The sequence below is a fragment of the Nicotiana tomentosiformis genome, chromosome 2 (genome assembly GCF_000390325.3).
Source record: "Nicotiana tomentosiformis chromosome 2, ASM39032v3, whole genome shotgun sequence".
NCBI classification, from domain to species: Eukaryota; Viridiplantae; Streptophyta; class Magnoliopsida; order Solanales; family Solanaceae; genus Nicotiana; species Nicotiana tomentosiformis.
The window spans coordinates 89,383,714-89,401,932 of record NC_090813.1 but is presented as its reverse complement, the minus strand read 5'-3'; the positions used below and the strand labels follow the sequence as shown (position 1 = coordinate 89,401,932).

Genomic DNA, 18,219 nt, shown 5'->3' with positions numbered 1-18,219 from the left:
TATTTTTGGTTGAATATATCTTGTATCAGCAACTTCATGTATTTTTTTTATTTTTTTGGAGTGCTTTCTTAGTAAAACGTTTTAGGGGATGATTGGTAGGAGAAAGGATCACTGCACAAGGTAGAATAGAATCTTTCTTGTGATATTGCTCAATTCTATTCATCGAAATTTCAAATAAACGTTGATTTATTATTTACTGAAGTAACATCTAATTATTAACTGTGTTGAGCACACACTAAAGTTGATCTCTTTTACTCGCTATGATGATGAAAGTTTTTTTCTTACAGATGGTGAGAATGATGCCTGTTTTCTTACTTTAACAGTGAAAAGTCTTCCAAAAAGTTAATACATTAATTAGCAAGAAGAACTATGAATATGCATATTATAATTTAGAACTGCCGGAAGTCAATTGTAGACGAGATGCAATCAACACTCTGACGAGTCGTTGGAAAACATTTTAATCCTCATATCATTATTAAATAACATATAGTTACATAGCAGAATCTCTTGCACATGGTTTTAATGCATCTATTTTGTTTTTCTGGTATAAGCAAGCTTGAAAGAAGACTTAGCTTAGAATTAAGCAATGACTTACTGTGGAGTATATCTCTACGTTAAACTTAGAATAATCATTTGAGTGCGGACACCAAGATCAGAAAAGAGGTTTTAGTATTTGTCTAGCTAGGAGCATTATGTGATTAACGGTGTTTGCTGTAGTGTAATACCGTGATTTTCACTGAAATGTCTTATCATTTTGATCCGATCTAACTTGCGTGTATGGAGAAACTAGAAAGGGAGAAACTAGAAAGGGAGAAACAAAATCCCACATAAATTATCCGCTAAGTGATAATCATTACTATTAAGTAATATATATTCTCATTCTAATTTGTGAATGTTGCAGCAAATTTATTAATTTAGAGTAAATATTGGTTGCAGAAAAGTATATTATTATCCCCGTACAACCAAATGTCTAAAAGAGAAAAGTTTTGGGGTTAAATAATCGAACTATGTGTGAATTTAAATTAGCCAATTAAACGACATAGACCCAAATTAACTAACTAATTACATGTAAAAGATATTTACTTTATATCACCTGACATCTAACTACATCACCAAAATAGAAAAAGGAAAAAATAAAAATTAGAGGAAGAAGAGTGAAGATTATACACCTAGGCCCTAGCTATTACAATCTAAAAGTGCAACTTTTTCTTCTTCTTTTTTTCTTTCTTTTTTCTTTCTAAAAGTGCAACTTGAGTATAGGCCAAACTAATTTTTGGTCCCAGACATTATTAATGCGCGATATTTTTTATCCATGTTTTCTGTAAGAATAGACCACCACGATGATTAAAAGCAATAAAAAGAAAATGAGAGATAATTAGTTAACGAATACTTTAAACTTCTCTTAATATGATGAAATAGAAAGGGGTTTAAGTAAATAGAGCCAATACCAAAAATAAGAATTTTATTATATATATATATAGAGATAATGTAAAAAAAAAACTCTATCAATACAATTAAGGCTACTTTCTTTTTTGTACATAACTAGTACTATAATAAAGAAATAAAACGACCAATGACTAAGGAGACGGACTCGGTCAACGTCGGCTTTCAACCATAGAAAATTAGAAATTAAACAGAGAAGACTTGAGAGTCAACACTCAAAAGTCTTGGCAATTGCTCTCTAATCTCTATAACTGTTCGACTCTAAACATATAATATCTCTATACACAAAAAACACAAAAATTCAATTCATAACACCAACATGGCAACTACCATTCCTCTGATTTCCTTTCTGCTATTATTAAGTTTCGTGGCTGCTACTATTTCTGTTACGTCATCAGAGTACAATGCCACAGTCCATTTCTTGCTCAACTGTGGCGCATCATCAGGCGCCACAGCCGAAGATAACCGTCTATGGAATACTGATATCCACTTCACAAATCTCTTACCTTCCAACTTTGCAACCATATCCACAACAGCCATAGCTTCTGAACAAGGCTCTCTCACTAGAGTCCCTTATATGAATGCTCGTATTTTCAAATCTCAGTTCACCTACACTTTCCCTGTTTCCCCTGGCACCAAATTCCTCCGTCTCTATTTTCACCCAGCCAATTACTCTGGCGGCTTCAATAAATCTGAATCCTTTTTCTCTGTTACTGCTAATCATTTTACTCTCTTGAGTAACTTCAGTGCTTTCCTCACTCTCTCAGCTAGTGCTGATGAGTCTAATAAACCAATTCGAAAAGAATACGTCATCAATGTTGATGAAAGTCAGAGACTAAATATTACTTTTTCTCCTTCTCCAAACTCTTATGCTTTTGTTAATGGGATTGAGATTGTTTCCATGCCAACTGATCTTTACATCCAAGGAGACGAACATGGCATCAAATTGGTACAGGGCCAGAATAATTTTTATTACATTAATAACAGCACTGCTCTTGAAATTTTGTACAGACTGAACGTGGGAGGCAATTCGCTTTCAAGCAAAGAGGATACAGGGATGTATCGTGAATGGGCTGCAGATCAGAATTTTGTTGTTGGACTTGGTTTTCAAACTCCACATTTAGATGTCAACATCACTTACACTACTCAAACCCTGGCTTATACTGCTCCAACCATAGTCTACACAACCTCTAGGACAATGGCCAATTACAGCCAAAGCCTGGATTGGAAATTCTCAGTAGATTCTGGGTTCTACTATCTGTTCAGGCTCCATTTTTGTGAGTTTCAGCTGGAAGTTAAGGAAGTGAATTATCGGGTTTTCGATATATCCATTGGAAACCAAACAGCAGAGATATTGGCTGATGTAATACAATGGAGCGGCGGCTGGAGAGTCCCGGTTTACAGAGACTACGTGGTGTATGTGAGAGACAGAGATGGCCGGCGAAGCAAGGAAGATGTGTTGCTTGAATTGCGCCCTAACATGGAAACAAAAGCTGTCTATGCTAATGCTATCTTAAATGGCTTAGAAATTTTCAAATTGAATGACACAATTGGAAATCTGGCCGTGCCAAATCCTAAATTGCACTTACAAGTTCCCATCAATTCACCACCAATCAACAAAGAGAAAAAATCATCGCATAATGTTATATACTATGTCGTTGCAGGTGTGATTAGCGGATTAGCTGTTCTCTCAATTCTGGGATTTTTCATTTTCCGTCAACGGAAAAGTGGGAAAGATTCCGGTGGAAGCGTTACCAAGACATCGTGGATCCCTTTGTCAATTACGTCGGAGTCAACTCAAAAGACCGGCCGCTCAGGCTCATCAACGCTACCGTCCGATTTGTGCAGACACTTTTTATTAGATGAGATTAAAACCGCAACAGGCAATTTTGATGACAAGTTTGTGATTGGCTATGGAGGTTTTGGTAATGTGTATAAAGGGCACATAGACAATGGTACAACCATTGTCGCAGTCAAGAGACTGAATCCTTCGTCAAAGCAAGGAGCTCGCGAGTTCCAAACAGAGATTGAGATGCTATCGAAGCTAAGGCATTTACATCTGGTGTCCTTGATTGGTTATTGTGATGATAACAATGAGATGATCTTGGTTTATGATTACATGACTCATGGAACCCTACGTGATCACTTATACAGATCCAATAATGTTCCTCTTCCATGGAAAAAACGCCTTGAGATTTGCATTGGCGCTGCAAAAGGATTGTATTATCTCCATACAGGTACATGGTTAATCTTATTACTTATGGTTATTAACCTTTACACGTTATAATAGTAAATTCGTAAAGCTAGTTTTTGTTATAATAATGATTAATGAAGTAACTGAATTTTTACTAATTTTAACCGTATATTCATAGAATATTACTCACTACAAGTATAATCACCTTGATGACGGGTAGATTTTTATTAGTGATGTGACTAAAGTAGTTTTGTGACTTTACTACTATACATTTTGGTTTCTATTGTTACAGTTTATTTCTTTTAATGTGATAAAATATAGTTTTAAATGTATTGTTACAGTAGATAAAGTTTAGTGAAATTAATGTGTACCGATTAAATTCATTAGGTACAAAGCACACCATTATTCATCGAGATGTCAAGTCAACTAACATTTTAGTGGACGATAAATGGGTCGCCAAGGTGTCAGATTTTGGATTGTCTAAAGTAGGTCCGCTTGGTGGGACAGATATTACTCACGTTAGCACGGCAGTGAAAGGAAGTTTTGGGTACTTAGACCCTGAATACTACAAGCGACAACAATTGACAGAAAAATCAGATGTGTATTCCTTTGGAGTGGTACTATTTGAAGTGTTGTGCGCTAGGCCAGCAATAATTCAAAACTTGCCAAAAGGCCAAGTGAATTTGGCTGATTGGGCTTGTAGGTGCTGTAAAAAAGGGAAACTTGATCAGATAATTGATCCTAACTTGGAAGGACAAATTGCACCAGAGTGTTTAAACAAGTTTGCAGAAGTAGCATATAGTTGTTTGAGTGATCAAGGGGTCGACAGGCCAGCAATGGGTGATGTTGTGTGGACTTTAGAATTTGCACTACAGCTTCAAGAGGCTGCAGATAATAGAGGTCACGCAGTGGAAGGGTATAGTTACCCGACTAGCCCGTCTCTCCCCTTGATTTTGAATGATCAAACCAATATATTGACGGATGAAAGTGAGGCTTTTTCAGGTTCCGGTGAAGTTGGAGGCAAGTTGACAAACAGTACTAACTCCATGACCAGTAGTAGTGACAAATTGAAGAGCGACACTATTTTCTCTGAGATTCAAAATCCATCAGGCCGATGAGATTGTTATGGCCAGTGCCATAAGTTACATGTTCTTGAAAATTAGGCTTTTTTCAGGTTCAGGTGATCAAGTTCGTGTCCAACTTGAAAACTAGTGCTACATCCATGACATGTTGTTATAGTGATAAATTGAATAGCGTGCGACACCATTTTCTCTGAGATCCTGAATCCATCTGGTCGATGAGATTGCTATAAACAGTATGATAAGTTAAATATTAGCTCCTTTTTTTTTAATTAATTTCCTTATAATATCAATGAATTGTAGCGAATATTTTATAGCTGTTATAAAGTTTCTCTATTTGTTTTTGGGTAGAATAAAGTTCAATTAATTATTGGATAAACGACTAATGTCGAGTTAATAAAGTTAGGTGGTTTGGAGAATTTATTCTTGAAGTATATATCTGGCATACTGCCATACGGAGAAGACTTTTAAGCAGAAGAAAATAAATCATATCAAGAAAAGGAAACAACGTGAAAATGAATGGGGACAAGAAAAGGTTGCTATATCATGGCCCAGTAGTAAATGGTGACTTCTACTTTTCTTCTTCGCTTTGTTGTTTTGCATTTACCCCATCAGTACACTTGCGTCTTAACAGTGCAACACAAAGACTTTCCGGTCAGTCTTAGACCCAAAAAACATGGTTAGTAATTACGAGTAATTATTTTTTTTCCCTACCTGAAAATTGAAATTTATGACTCTTAATTATTTGATGTGTCGTTGCACGTTTTTAAATATTAGTCTCAATTTTCACAAAATATGTATCGAAATAATTGTGATCACAAGTATATTATAAATAGTAGCTTTTGTTGGAAACATAATTATAAATTAAACTTTACGAGAAGTTACCATTAGAACACTGATTATTTTATGTATAATTACATTAGTTTCATTTGATGAGATACAAACATTTAATGTTGGTATATGTTTTATCCTATCATCTCGGTTTGCTTTATCGTTATCATAACTCTTGTAGAAAACATAAAATATCCCTTTTATACTATAATATTTAGTTTATCATGTGAGAAAATATATTTTAGAAATTATTTAACCATGAATTTTATCAAATGCCAAAAAAATACATTGAAAATTATTTTAGAAAGAAATTGGACACGGGAAAGGATGCATTTTGTTTAAAACTCCTTTTTGTTCTTTTTTTGTTTGTTTTTGTTAGAGAAGCTCCTACTACATTCAAATGTTTAGCCCCTTAAAAAGCTAGATATTTCTCTAGAATCTAACTTCTATTAAAAATTCAATTCTGACTAATAATCGAGAGTAAAATCTTGCTCACATAGCGATACGTGAAACATCATCAGCTAAGCTTTCATTCCGAAATGTCAGTACGAATACATACATAGAAATTGAGAACCAAATTAAAAAAACTAAAACTATAATTTATCCAAGTAACACTCAATGAATAATTATACTACCATAATTGCTACAATATTTATGAGTGACCCGAATTAACATAGACTCAGAAATTTTACATATACGGACCAGAAATTATACACCAAATAAAGAAAAAAGGAAAAAGAAGATGAAAACTTTACGTGAACCAGTTACTTACTTTAGTAGAGAAACCCTGCCTTGCCGTAGACCCCAAACTTTGCTTCTTCCTTTAAATATCAAATAATATGGTATAAATAAATTAAATGCTTGAAAGTTTGCTTGTAGAATGCTTTAACATTGTCTAGCCACATAAGGATGAATAGTGTTATAACGTCATTAGTAAAGAAGAAACAACATCACAATAATAAGATGGCAAATACGACTTTTCAATTTATACAACGGAAGAATTATTTAGCAATTTATTTAAGAGAATAAAAAATTACCATTGACACCTTTTTCATTGGGTTGTGTTCTAAATATATTGAATTAGAAACAATTCAAAGATTGGTGATGCTTGGAATTCCCAAAAAATTCTAGAAGTAGGATTCTCAATCAACAACATTCATGTAACTATTATTTAATATTTAATAGGAGGTTACTTATTAATGTTAAAAGTCAAAGGGATGTCAATTTCATGTTTGTCATTATTTCAATTAAATATTTTTTTATTAATTTTATTAGAATATATTTTACATTTTTGTACAAAATTGTATTTGAAATAATATCATGTTGAAGGGTATTATAGTCATTCAACTTTATAGAGTTATTTAGGGATCCGCAACTCTTTTCACAAAATTATCAAAAGAAAAAGTAAATGTCTTACAACTCATATCATTGGATTAGAGAAATCTTGATGACCGCATAAACATGCAAAAGTAGATGGTTTTTTTTTCTTCTCATTACGGATATGCCTTTTCTGCTTAATTGTTGCCAACCATTGCTTCTCAAGGGGACAAATTGGTCCATTTTAGGAGATAGAAGAAACTAATTAAGTGTTGAAAAGTCTGATCAAAATATAACAAAGAATCATCCAAATTCCGAAGAAAATCACCCAATATATGCCTTTCATTTCACGTGTATGTGAATATGTCTATATCTGGCCTATGGCTCCACTGGAATTATTGAGTGGATAATAACAAAGACTATGAAAATTAAAGGCAACTTAGTACGTATTAAGACAAGTCGTTTCCATGGCCTACAAGAAAAGATAGACTATCCAATTTACAAGTTTTCCTCGCTTTTTTTTTCCATGTCTTTTTCCTTGGTTTATGGTCCCCATTTTTACTGCAATAATTAATAACTTTGCATCTTTCTTCATCATTCGTTGTTTAGGAGCCCGTTTGGACATAAAAAAAAAAAATTATTTTTTTTGGAATTTTTTTTACTTTTTTCGAAATCATTGTTTGGCCATAAAATTTTTAATTTTCACTTATTTAAATTTTAAAATTTTTTGAAAATTTGAATAACTCCAAAAAACTATTTTTCAAAATTTTCACTCAAATCACTCACAAAACTTCAAAAACAACCCAAAATAATATTAATGTCCAAACACAATTCTAATTTTCAAATATTATTTTCACTTAATTTTTTTTTTTTTTTAAATTTTACAATTCTTATGTCCAAACGCCCACTAGTTCAACTCTTGGATCATCAATTAATCAAAAAATGAGCAAAAATACCCCTAACGTATTGAAAATGGATCAAAAATGCCCTCCGTTAACCTTTTGGTCTAAAAATACCCTTAACATTTTATTTTTGGCTCGCATATACCCTTAACGTTTTATTTTTGACTCACATATACCCTTGAAACTAACAAAACATGAATGGTAAATTTTTGGCTCACCTTCCATCAATATACCATATATTCTTTTATATGTATTTTATACCACGTATATAAATTATATATATACATCATAATACATGTAAACAAACAAAATATACCATACATATTTTTTAAAGTTGTGTATTTTATACTTTATATATACCACTATTATATAATTTATCACATATACTATTATAATAGAAAATATATAAGAACCATCGGTCGAAATTATAACATGTTAAAATAAGGGAGCGGCTCCGCTCCTTTACAATTTGCTCCATTAGATGTCAATATAGCTTTAAATAACTAACATGTGTCCTTGTTAACATATAGATTTTTTTATTTATTAATTCTCTATTATTATTATGGTTAATTTTCTTTTGATTAAAAAAAATGTGAATGGCCCGTCAACATCATCATGTTCTTCTCCATAAATATATCTATTAAATTGATTTTTTCCCTTATGATCGGGTTAGTATATATATTTATTTAGCAAGTGAATATTATTATTCTCTCTCTCTCTCTTACACACACACACACACACACACACACATACACACACACACACACTATATATATATATATATATATATATATATATATATATATATTACTTTCTGGGGAAGAACATGATGTTGTTAGGTCATTCACACATTTCTTTTGTTTATCAATAGAAACTTAACCATAATAATAATAGAAAATTAATAAATAAAAAAATCTCATCCTTTAAAAATTAACAAGGACACATGTTAGTTATTCAAAGCTATATTGGCATATAATGGAGCAAATTGTAATGGAGCGGAGCCGCTCCCTTATTTTAATATGTTATAAGTTTGACCAATGATTCTTATATATTTTTTTATTGTAATAGTATATGTGATAAATTATATAATAGTGGTATATAAAAAGTATAAAATACACAACTTTAAAGAATATGTATGGTATATTTTGTTTGTTTACATGTATTATGATGTATATATATAATTTATATATGTGGTATAAAATACATATAAAAAATATATGGTATCTTGATGGAAGGTGAGCCAAAAATTTACCATCCATGTTTTATTAGTTTCAAGGGTATATGTGAACCAAAAATAAAATGTTAAAGATATATGTGAGCCGAAAATAAAACGTTAAGGGTATTTCCATTCATGACTCGTGAGACCTATGTAACCTAGTGCTGTGATAACAACTATCACGACCCAAAATTTCTCACCGACGGGACCGTGATGGCGCCTAACATTTCACTTGCTAGGCAAGCCAACGTTAGAGAATCATTAAACCAATTCCTTATTTCCATTCAGCATAAAAAATACTAATTAACTAAGATGAAATATAATAAGTGCAGAATATTATAAAACTGTATTAATTACTACCACCCGGATCTGGAGTCACAATTTACGAGCATTCTAGAATTTACTACAAGTAATAGTCTGAAAGAAATACAACTGTTTGAATGAAATAAAACAGTAGGACATAAAAGATAGATGGGGACTTCAAGGTCTGTGAATGCCGACAGATCTATCTTGAGTCTCCGGACAGCAGACCAATAGCCAAAACTCGATCAACCAGAGCCGGTACAAAAATCTACACAGAAAGTGCAGAGTGCAGCATCAGTACAATCGACCCCATGTGCTGGTAAGTGCCGAGCCTAACCTCGGCGAAGTAGTGACGAGGCTAGGACAAGACACCCACATATAACCTAAACAGTATAATCATGCTAGTGGCAATAACAGTAAATAAAGAAATAACGCAGAAATAATGGGAAGGGGACATACAGTGGGGGAATACAATGTAAAGAGTGAGAATAATACATAATTAAATCGAAAATCCTTAAACAAATTGAGCCAATAAAAACAACAAAGGAAAACTGCACGGCATCACCCTTCGTGCTTTTACTCTCAACCTCACCAAATAAATAAATAGAACGGCACGGCATCACCCTTCGTGCATTTACTCTCAACCTTACCTAGGGGTGGCATGTGGGCCGGGCCCGGTCCTAAGTGGGCTTCGCGGGCCCGGTCCTAAGCGGGCCGGTCCTAAGCGGTCCCCGGCTTCGCGGGCTTCTTGTTGGAACCGATCCGGGACCGGAACCATGAACTAACGGTCCCGTGTTAAGTGGGCCGGTCCCGGGCCTAAGCGGGCCCAAGTGGGCTCAATAGATACTTTCTATTTTTTTAAATTATTTTTATACAAGTTAGAGAAAAAAAATGGTAATAAAAATATCTAAGGCAATTCCTAGTAAATAATATTATAGAATTGTCACCTAAATTTTTTAATTCAAATTTAAAGACAAAAATATTGTAAAGAGATATTCAAAGCAATGTGTTATAATATATGTATATATATATATATATATATATATATATATATATATATATATATATATATAGTATAGTATAGTATAGTATAGTATATACTATATTATACTATATGTATAACTTAAGATATATAAAAAGACAAAAATATTGTAAAGAGATATTCAAAGCAATGCGTTATATTTTTATTATAGCATTAAAAAATCGTGGCAATATCTTTCTTAGTCTTCCTCCCCCTATGGAATGAGCACAACAAGGTGCTAATACCACCATTGAGAAGAAAAAGAAACTAATCAAGATGTGCCAAAATACAAGTTACATATTAATTTACATGGTATCTCTTACAAATTTCATAAATCCTTCAAGGTCCAGAGGAATTTTCGTTGGTGGTGGCGGAAATGAAGCTTGGTCATCACCGCTTCCAGGCGAAGCATCATTCTCTGCAAGTTCAGCTAGCATTTCTTCATAAGCTTCGTCTACCTCTGGTTGTGATTCAGCAAGTCCAAAATTTCTTCTTTCCGAACGGATCCAATCTCTGAAAAGTACTGATTTTTCCAAGTTCTCCCTCATAGATGTTTTATAATCACCGAGTTGAAGCCTTGTTTGACTGAAAGCGCTCTTTGAAGCCCCTGTTGAAGCTTGAATAGTTAAAATATCTCGGGCCATCCTTGAAAGAATCGGAAAGTATTTTTCTTTGTCCTTCCACCATTCCAAAATATTAAAGGAGCCGTCGGGATTTACTTCCTCAATTCCCTATGACAAATAAACTTCAAGCTCATTTAGTTGTGAAAAATCACTAGTACTAGAACCTTGAGAACCCCTGAACCCTGCCCAAGCACTAAGTGTTCTTACTCCCGCAGTTCTTTTAGATGATTGAGAACTAGAAGAAGAAGGAGTTGAAACATTTGGTCTAGCATGATCTAATTCAACTTGATAAGCATTATAAATAGTTTGAACATTTATTTTAATTGAGGCTATTGCGTCCGCAAGTTTAGACAACTCCTCATCTTCAAGTGCTAAACTATTATAAACAGTTTCATACCAAAATTGAGGACCTCCTAATTTCATAGTAGGATTTAAAAATACAGCAATACCATAAATAGGGGGAATAGGGAAAAAATATTTTTAAATTTTTTTTCTCATGGAATCAATTGCAAGTTGATAAATTTTCCCACCCTAAGAAAAATGATCAAACAAATTTGCAAGTTCTGCAATATAAACTAAACAGTTAGAAATAGTAGGATAATATTGCCCAGAAAATTCATTTGTAGCAATATAAAATTTTTCTAAAAAATCTACAAGAATTTTAACATTAGCTCAATCCGCATTTGTAAGGTACTCATCATCATCACTTACATGAGCATTAAACGTTGAGTTTATGGGGTTTCTATATTCATATGCAACAACTAAACTTTCATACATGTAATTCCATCTAGTTGGACAAGGTTTAGGAACCTTTCTTTCTCTTAGGCCAAATTCATCGCATCTTTTAAAATATTCTCTAAGTCTACTTCTACGGTTTGAATAAAAAAGCCAATTAAGAGCCATTTTAACCTTTTCAATTTCAACATTTAAAATTCGCATACCATCACCCACAATTAAATAGTAAATATGACAAATACATCTAACATAAAAAATGTTACTAAATGCAGGACTTAGTGTAGTGGTAAGCAAGGCTACAACATTGTGTTACTAGTAGCATTATCTATTGAAACTGATATTGTTTTATCACTAATGCAAAAATATCTACAAATATCCGTAATCGTGCTAGAAATAAACTGCCTTGTGTGACGTGAATTAATTATTCTATAAGCAATAATGCGCTTTTGCATTATCCAATCCTCATCAATCCAATGACTGGTAACAGTAAGGTAATCACAGTCATTACCACTTCTACCAATATCAGTTGTAATAGCAACACGATAATTTATATTGAGTAAATAAATAGCGCAAATATTGTTCATATTCATGTTTATATTTATAAATATCACTCTTTACGGTTGTGCGAGGAAAACCTTTATAAGTAGGATTATAAACTTTTCTAATATAATGCACAAAGTGAGGGTTAGAAGGAAAACTATAGGGTAAGCACATAACAGTAACCATTTTTGCCAATTATTCCCGATCTTTTTTTAGATCATAATATAAAATACCACCGGTAACAGTGTTAATTTCCGGTTGAAATTGATTTGACCCGGTACTAAGGTCAGCCTGACTAGGTGCACTTGTCCCCTCGGCCAAAGCTTTCATACGAAAATATCTAGCTTTATCTTGAGGGTGTAGCAATATGTGTCTAGTCAAACTTTCCGTCCCCCTCTCCCCCGACTTCCAACATATTTTAAAACTAACTCTTTGCCACAAGTTTTACACTTAGCCCTAATTTTTTCTCTTAGTTTAGTAAAAAATAGCTAAACAAGAGATGTTTCTGCCTGTTTAGAAGGTTGTCTAGAAAAAGTAGGGGCAGTAACAGGAGGGTCAGACGGGGGATCATTTGGATTATTATTAGTTGGGTTAACTTCAGGACTATTGGGTGTATCGTCATCCGATTGCATTTCATCAAAATCAATTTCTTCATCATCATTTTTATCAATAGTTGGATTACCATAAAGAGCATTCATATATTCATGGTTTAATTGTTCACCGGGTGCAATATTATGGCAAAATTGACTCTCGGTAAATTGTAATAAACTATTATCGCTATCAAGAATAGGAGGTGTAGGACGGATAACAGGTTTGGGCCGGGGAGCCGGGGAAAGTAGAGGAGGAACAGATTGGTCACTAGATTCACCACTCTTGGATTTTTCCTTATTTTTACTAAACATTATTTTTAAGGAATAAGCCATCTTAATTAATCAAGCAAAGTAAATAAAACAAACAAAACTATAATATTAAAACTTAAGAGTTGGGACGAGTTTACCGAATTGACGAACAACTTGTTGAAAAATAATTATTGTTGAAGACTTAAAAACTTCAATTCACCAACTTCACAATTTTGCACAAATTGTAACAATTAAGTAAGCAATTATAGAAGAATATTAGAGAGAGATTGAGAGAGATTGATGATTTTGTGAGAAAAATGAAAGAATGAGGGGGTATTTATAGTTGAAAATAGGAAAAAAAGTATAATTATAAAAAGTTTGGGGTTAAAACAAAATTTAGGGGGTTAAATGGCTATTTTGCAAATAGCCAACGGCTATTTTGGCAGACCAAACGGCTAGTTTTTAAATGGCCAAACGGACAATTTTTTTTTTAAAAACAATTATCCGTTGGGCCCGTTTAGGACCGCTTGAACCGGCCCACTTCTCAGCCGGTCCCGGTCCCAAACGGTCCCGGTCTCGCGAGCCTCACCTATGAGACCGGCCCACTACCCGGCCCACCACCCCACGGTCCCGGTCCTATCCGGTTAGGACCGTTTAGGCCCACCGCCCATGTGGGCTTGCGGTCCTGGGCCGGTCCCGGTCCTAACCGGCCCACATGCCACCCTTAACCTCACCAAATAAATAAATAGATCGGCACGGCATCACCCTTCGTGCATTAAACCTCTCATAATATACACAGCATCACCCTTCGTGCTTTAAACCTCTCATAATATACACGGCATCACCCTTCGTGCTTTATACTCTTCCTCATAATATAAATAATGCATGCACAGCATCACCCTTTGTGCTTTACACTTCTCCTCACCAATCACAGAATCAATAACAATGGATAGATAAGAGTATCACAAAGAAACCAGTATTTTACCCATAATCAATAGCACAATGTAATCTCAACCTTGAATCAATATTCGAAAGTTACCAAATCTCAGTGAAACCAGATATGAGTCACCCAACATTTTAAATAACCCGCTAAGCATGGATAGTAGAATTTAAGGTTGCAAAATAGACAAGAATAGAATTTCACTCGCATGCTATGACTCGACAACGAAGCATAGATGCTCGTCACCTCACCTATACATCGTATTTAACAACCAAACACGTAGCAAATGAACACATAATACCTATTCCCTCAAGCCAAAGTTAGACACGACACTTACCTCGCTCCGAACACCACTTAATTCTCAATCATAGCTTTTTCTTTTGGAATTCACCTCCAAACCACTCGTATCTATTCAAAAATGACCCTATAATATCAAATGTTGCTAAATGAATCAATTATATTTCATAAATTAAATTTCCCAAATTTTCCTCCAAAAAGTCAAAAAACGACCCCGGGCCCGCTTGGTCAAAACCCGAGGTTCAGACCAAAATCCTTTTACCCATTCACCCCCGAGCCTAAATATATAATTAGTTTTGGAATCCGACCTCAAATTGGGGTCTAAATTCTCAAATTTTCGAAATACCTAGTTTCTACCCTAACCTCTAATTCTACCGTGCAAACTCTAGATTTTAGGTTGATAATTCATAAAATAACAACAACAACAACAACAATCCAGTAAAATCCCACTAATGGGGTCTGGGGAGGGTAGCGTGTACGCAAACCTTACCCCTACCCCGAAGGAGTAGAGAGGCTGTTTTCGAAAGACCCTCGGCTCAAAAAAAAATAAAAAGACAAAAGAGGCAAAAAGGGAGACAATATTAGTATCACAACAACAATCATAGGATAAATAGGAACACCATTAAATTCAGAAGAAAGATGTAAAGTAAAGGGAGACAATATTAGTAAATATTAGTATCACCACAATAGTCATAAGAAAAGTAGGAACCTGATGAAATTTAGAAGAAAGATGTAAAGCAAAAGCGATAGCTAGTAAATAGGACCTGCACTGAAAAGATGATAATTCATAAAATGTAATGGGTAATTGAAAGAAAATGGTTTAGAATCACTTACCAACACTTTGGGAAAGAAAATGGCTCTTGAAAATCGCCTCTACCCGTTTGGTTCTTGAAAAATATTGAAGAAATGGCTTAAACCCGTGTTTGGAGTCTATTTTAAGTCACTGGACAGGCCTTCATCGCGTTCGCGAGAGGCCTGTCGCGATCGCGATCCACAGCGGCCTAAGGCCTTCGCGTTCGCGAGTCTTTCTACGCATTCGCGTAAGGCAGCTCCCCCCAAGCCTTCGCGTTCGCGACCCAGTGGACGCGTTCGCGTAGAAGAACATGACCCCCCTCCCCCAGGTCCCTTTAACTATTGCGTTCGCGTGAGACAGATCGCGTTCGCGAAGGGTACCACCCCCAATGCTTCGCGTTCGCGACCAGTCCTCTGCGTTCGCGAAGAAGAAAATTCCCCTGCCCCCATTTTGCCTTTCGCGTTTGCGATACTACATACGCGGATGTGAAGAAGGGCACACCAGAACTGCTGCTGCAGCAAAAATCTCAGATTTTCTAAGTGCAAATCACCCCGTAGCCAATCCGAAACTCACCCGAGCCCTCGGGCCTCCTACCAAACATGCACACAAGTTTAAAAATATCATACAGACCTGCTCGCGCTATCAAATCGCCAAAATAACACCTAGAACTACGAATTTAGCACCAAATCAAATAAAATTCTCAAGAACACTTTAAAATTTCTATTTTCTCAACTGGACGTCCGAATCACGTCAAATCAACTCCTTTTCTCACTAAATTTCACCGACAAGTCTTAAATATCATAATGAACCTGCACCGGGCTCCGGAACTAAAATACGGACCCGATACTAACTATGCCAAATATCAATCAATTCTTAAAAACATATAATTTTCATCAAAAATTCATAACTCAAGTTAGGGACCTTCGAATTCGATTCCGGGCATACGCACAGGTCCCATAATTCCATACGGATCTACCGGGACCGTCAAAGCATGAATCCGGGCCCGTTTACCAAAAATATTGACCGAAGTCAATAAAAATCAACTTTTAAGGCAAAAATTCTTATTTTCATTAGTTTTCAACATAAAATCTTTTCGGAAACCTGCCCCGGATTGCGCACGCAAATCGAGGAGGGTAAAAATGAGATTTTTAAGGCTTAAGAGCGCAGATTCGAGTTCTAAAGCATAAGATGACCTTTTGGATCATCACAGTATTTCTTCTTAATTTGAAGGGCATATCTTTCGAAAAAATCTTACAAAAATTGTAGTAATTCATGTAACATGATATTGAATCTAAAATGATTGATATATATGTTTTTTGGTAATTAAATTCTGATATTTATTATATATTATTATTATGATTCTTCAAAAGGCCATCAATAAAAATAATTATTTTTTTAGAGATTTGGAATAAAGAGGGTCGTCATATAGTTTTTAGAAGAAACTGGTTCACACGTAAAAGATTTGAGCACATATATTTTATATTAATTTGAAGGGCATATCGTTTGGGGTAAACTTACAAAAATTATAATCATTTTTGTGACATAATATTAAATCTAACATGATCGAAATCGTTATATATTTTTATTATAATTCTTCAAACAGTCATCAAATTAACACTAATTAAAAAAATTGGATCTTTCTTTTAGAGCTATTGAAAAAAACGGCTAGGTCATATAATTTCTAGGAAAAAAATGAATAATTAAGTAACACTATAAGGTCTAAAACTGACTAATACTGAATGTGTATTTTACAACCAATAACTTATTACGTATACAAAAAACTATAGAGGGCCATTTATTGGAATAGATTAAAAAATAAATATAATAATAAATGTCAACTTATTTTGCATACTTATTATTTCATTCTTATTTCTTTTATTCTGAATTTTAACCAAGTTAATTTTTAATACTATATTATAATTGATTCGTCTTTATTTACTAATTTCTTTCATTATCTGTGGTATTTGTTATTGAAATATATCTATTTAAGCCAAGATTTTTGTCAACCTGAAGATAGTTTTACTTGTATGAATTTAAAAAATAATGAAATTAATTTATTTTTTTTGCTAATTAGCTATTCCAAATATTTTATTATTTATTTTCAGCAATAAAAGATATAAATTATATTTTATTTATTTAAATTCTTAATATTAGCTCATACCAAATTTTAAATATTCGATTATAATTATATTTTATCGAATAAAAATTCTTTTGTCAAATTGTAAGAAAGTCAAATGAGTGGGAAATAGTTTTGTACATTTTAAAGTATTTTAGTATATAAAAGAGTTTCACCTAAATCAAAACATAAAAAAAAGTTACCCCGTCATCTTCCAAGAACGTCGTACGTCCTCTTTGTTTTTTGATTGAATTCTTGGTATCTGTCCAAAGGGATAAACTTCTAAATACCAAGTGGTTACTTCCTATTTGGTTAGTATTTTTAATTCTTTCCTTTTCTTGCCATTTATATATAATTTATTTAAGTGTAAAAATTTATATAAAATAAAATGTTATATTTTTGAAGTTCTAAATATTAAATTTTTCTACGTAATCCAAATAAGAAAGAATGTAATATATACAATATAGTTAATTTTGTAGTCCTAAATATTAGAAAAATAATTATATGAGTATTCCTACATATTAGGAAAATAATTAAATGAGTATTCCTACATATGAGTATTCCTAATTATATGAGTATTCCTACATATTAGGAAAATAATTAAATGAGTATTCCTACATATTAGGAAAATAACTAAATTACTATTTTATCCAACGTAAACTCTATTTTTAAAGGGTAAAAAAGGCAAACGACATTTCGTTAAGGGCGTTCGTGCTTTTAATATAACTAGCTTTAGTGTACGTGCGTTGTACGTGCGGTTAGCGTCAATCAGTAAAATATGTGTATATGAAGAATATGTAAATCAAGTTATCAAATGCTAAGTTTTAAAATGTCTACATTAAGTTAATATTTTAAAATAAGTAACTTTGTACGGAGAAAAGTATAGGGAGTTGTCATTTATTTGAACGAATACCAGAAAAAAAATTAATTAATGGCAACTAACTTAGAATATATTTTGTCTTCTAATGTTTCATTCTTATTATTTTTAACGTTTGCATTTTTAACAATTTGACTCTCACTACTATATTAT

The 18,219-nt window shown here is 33.4% G+C and overlaps 1 protein-coding gene across 1 annotated transcript; it reads left to right on the top strand.

Moving 5' to 3' along the window:
- Nucleotides 1–1,662: 1,662 nt before the first annotated feature.
- LOC104086005 (receptor-like protein kinase FERONIA) lies at nucleotides 1,663–5,102 on the top strand. The gene is made up of 2 exons (XM_009590138.4): nucleotides 1,663–3,680; nucleotides 4,025–5,102. The coding sequence occupies exons 1-2, from the start codon at nucleotides 1,763–1,765 to the stop codon at nucleotides 4,753–4,755; spliced, it is 2,649 nt and encodes an 882-aa protein (XP_009588433.1). The 5' UTR covers nucleotides 1,663–1,762; the 3' UTR covers nucleotides 4,756–5,102.
- Nucleotides 5,103–18,219: the final 13,117 nt, after the last annotated feature.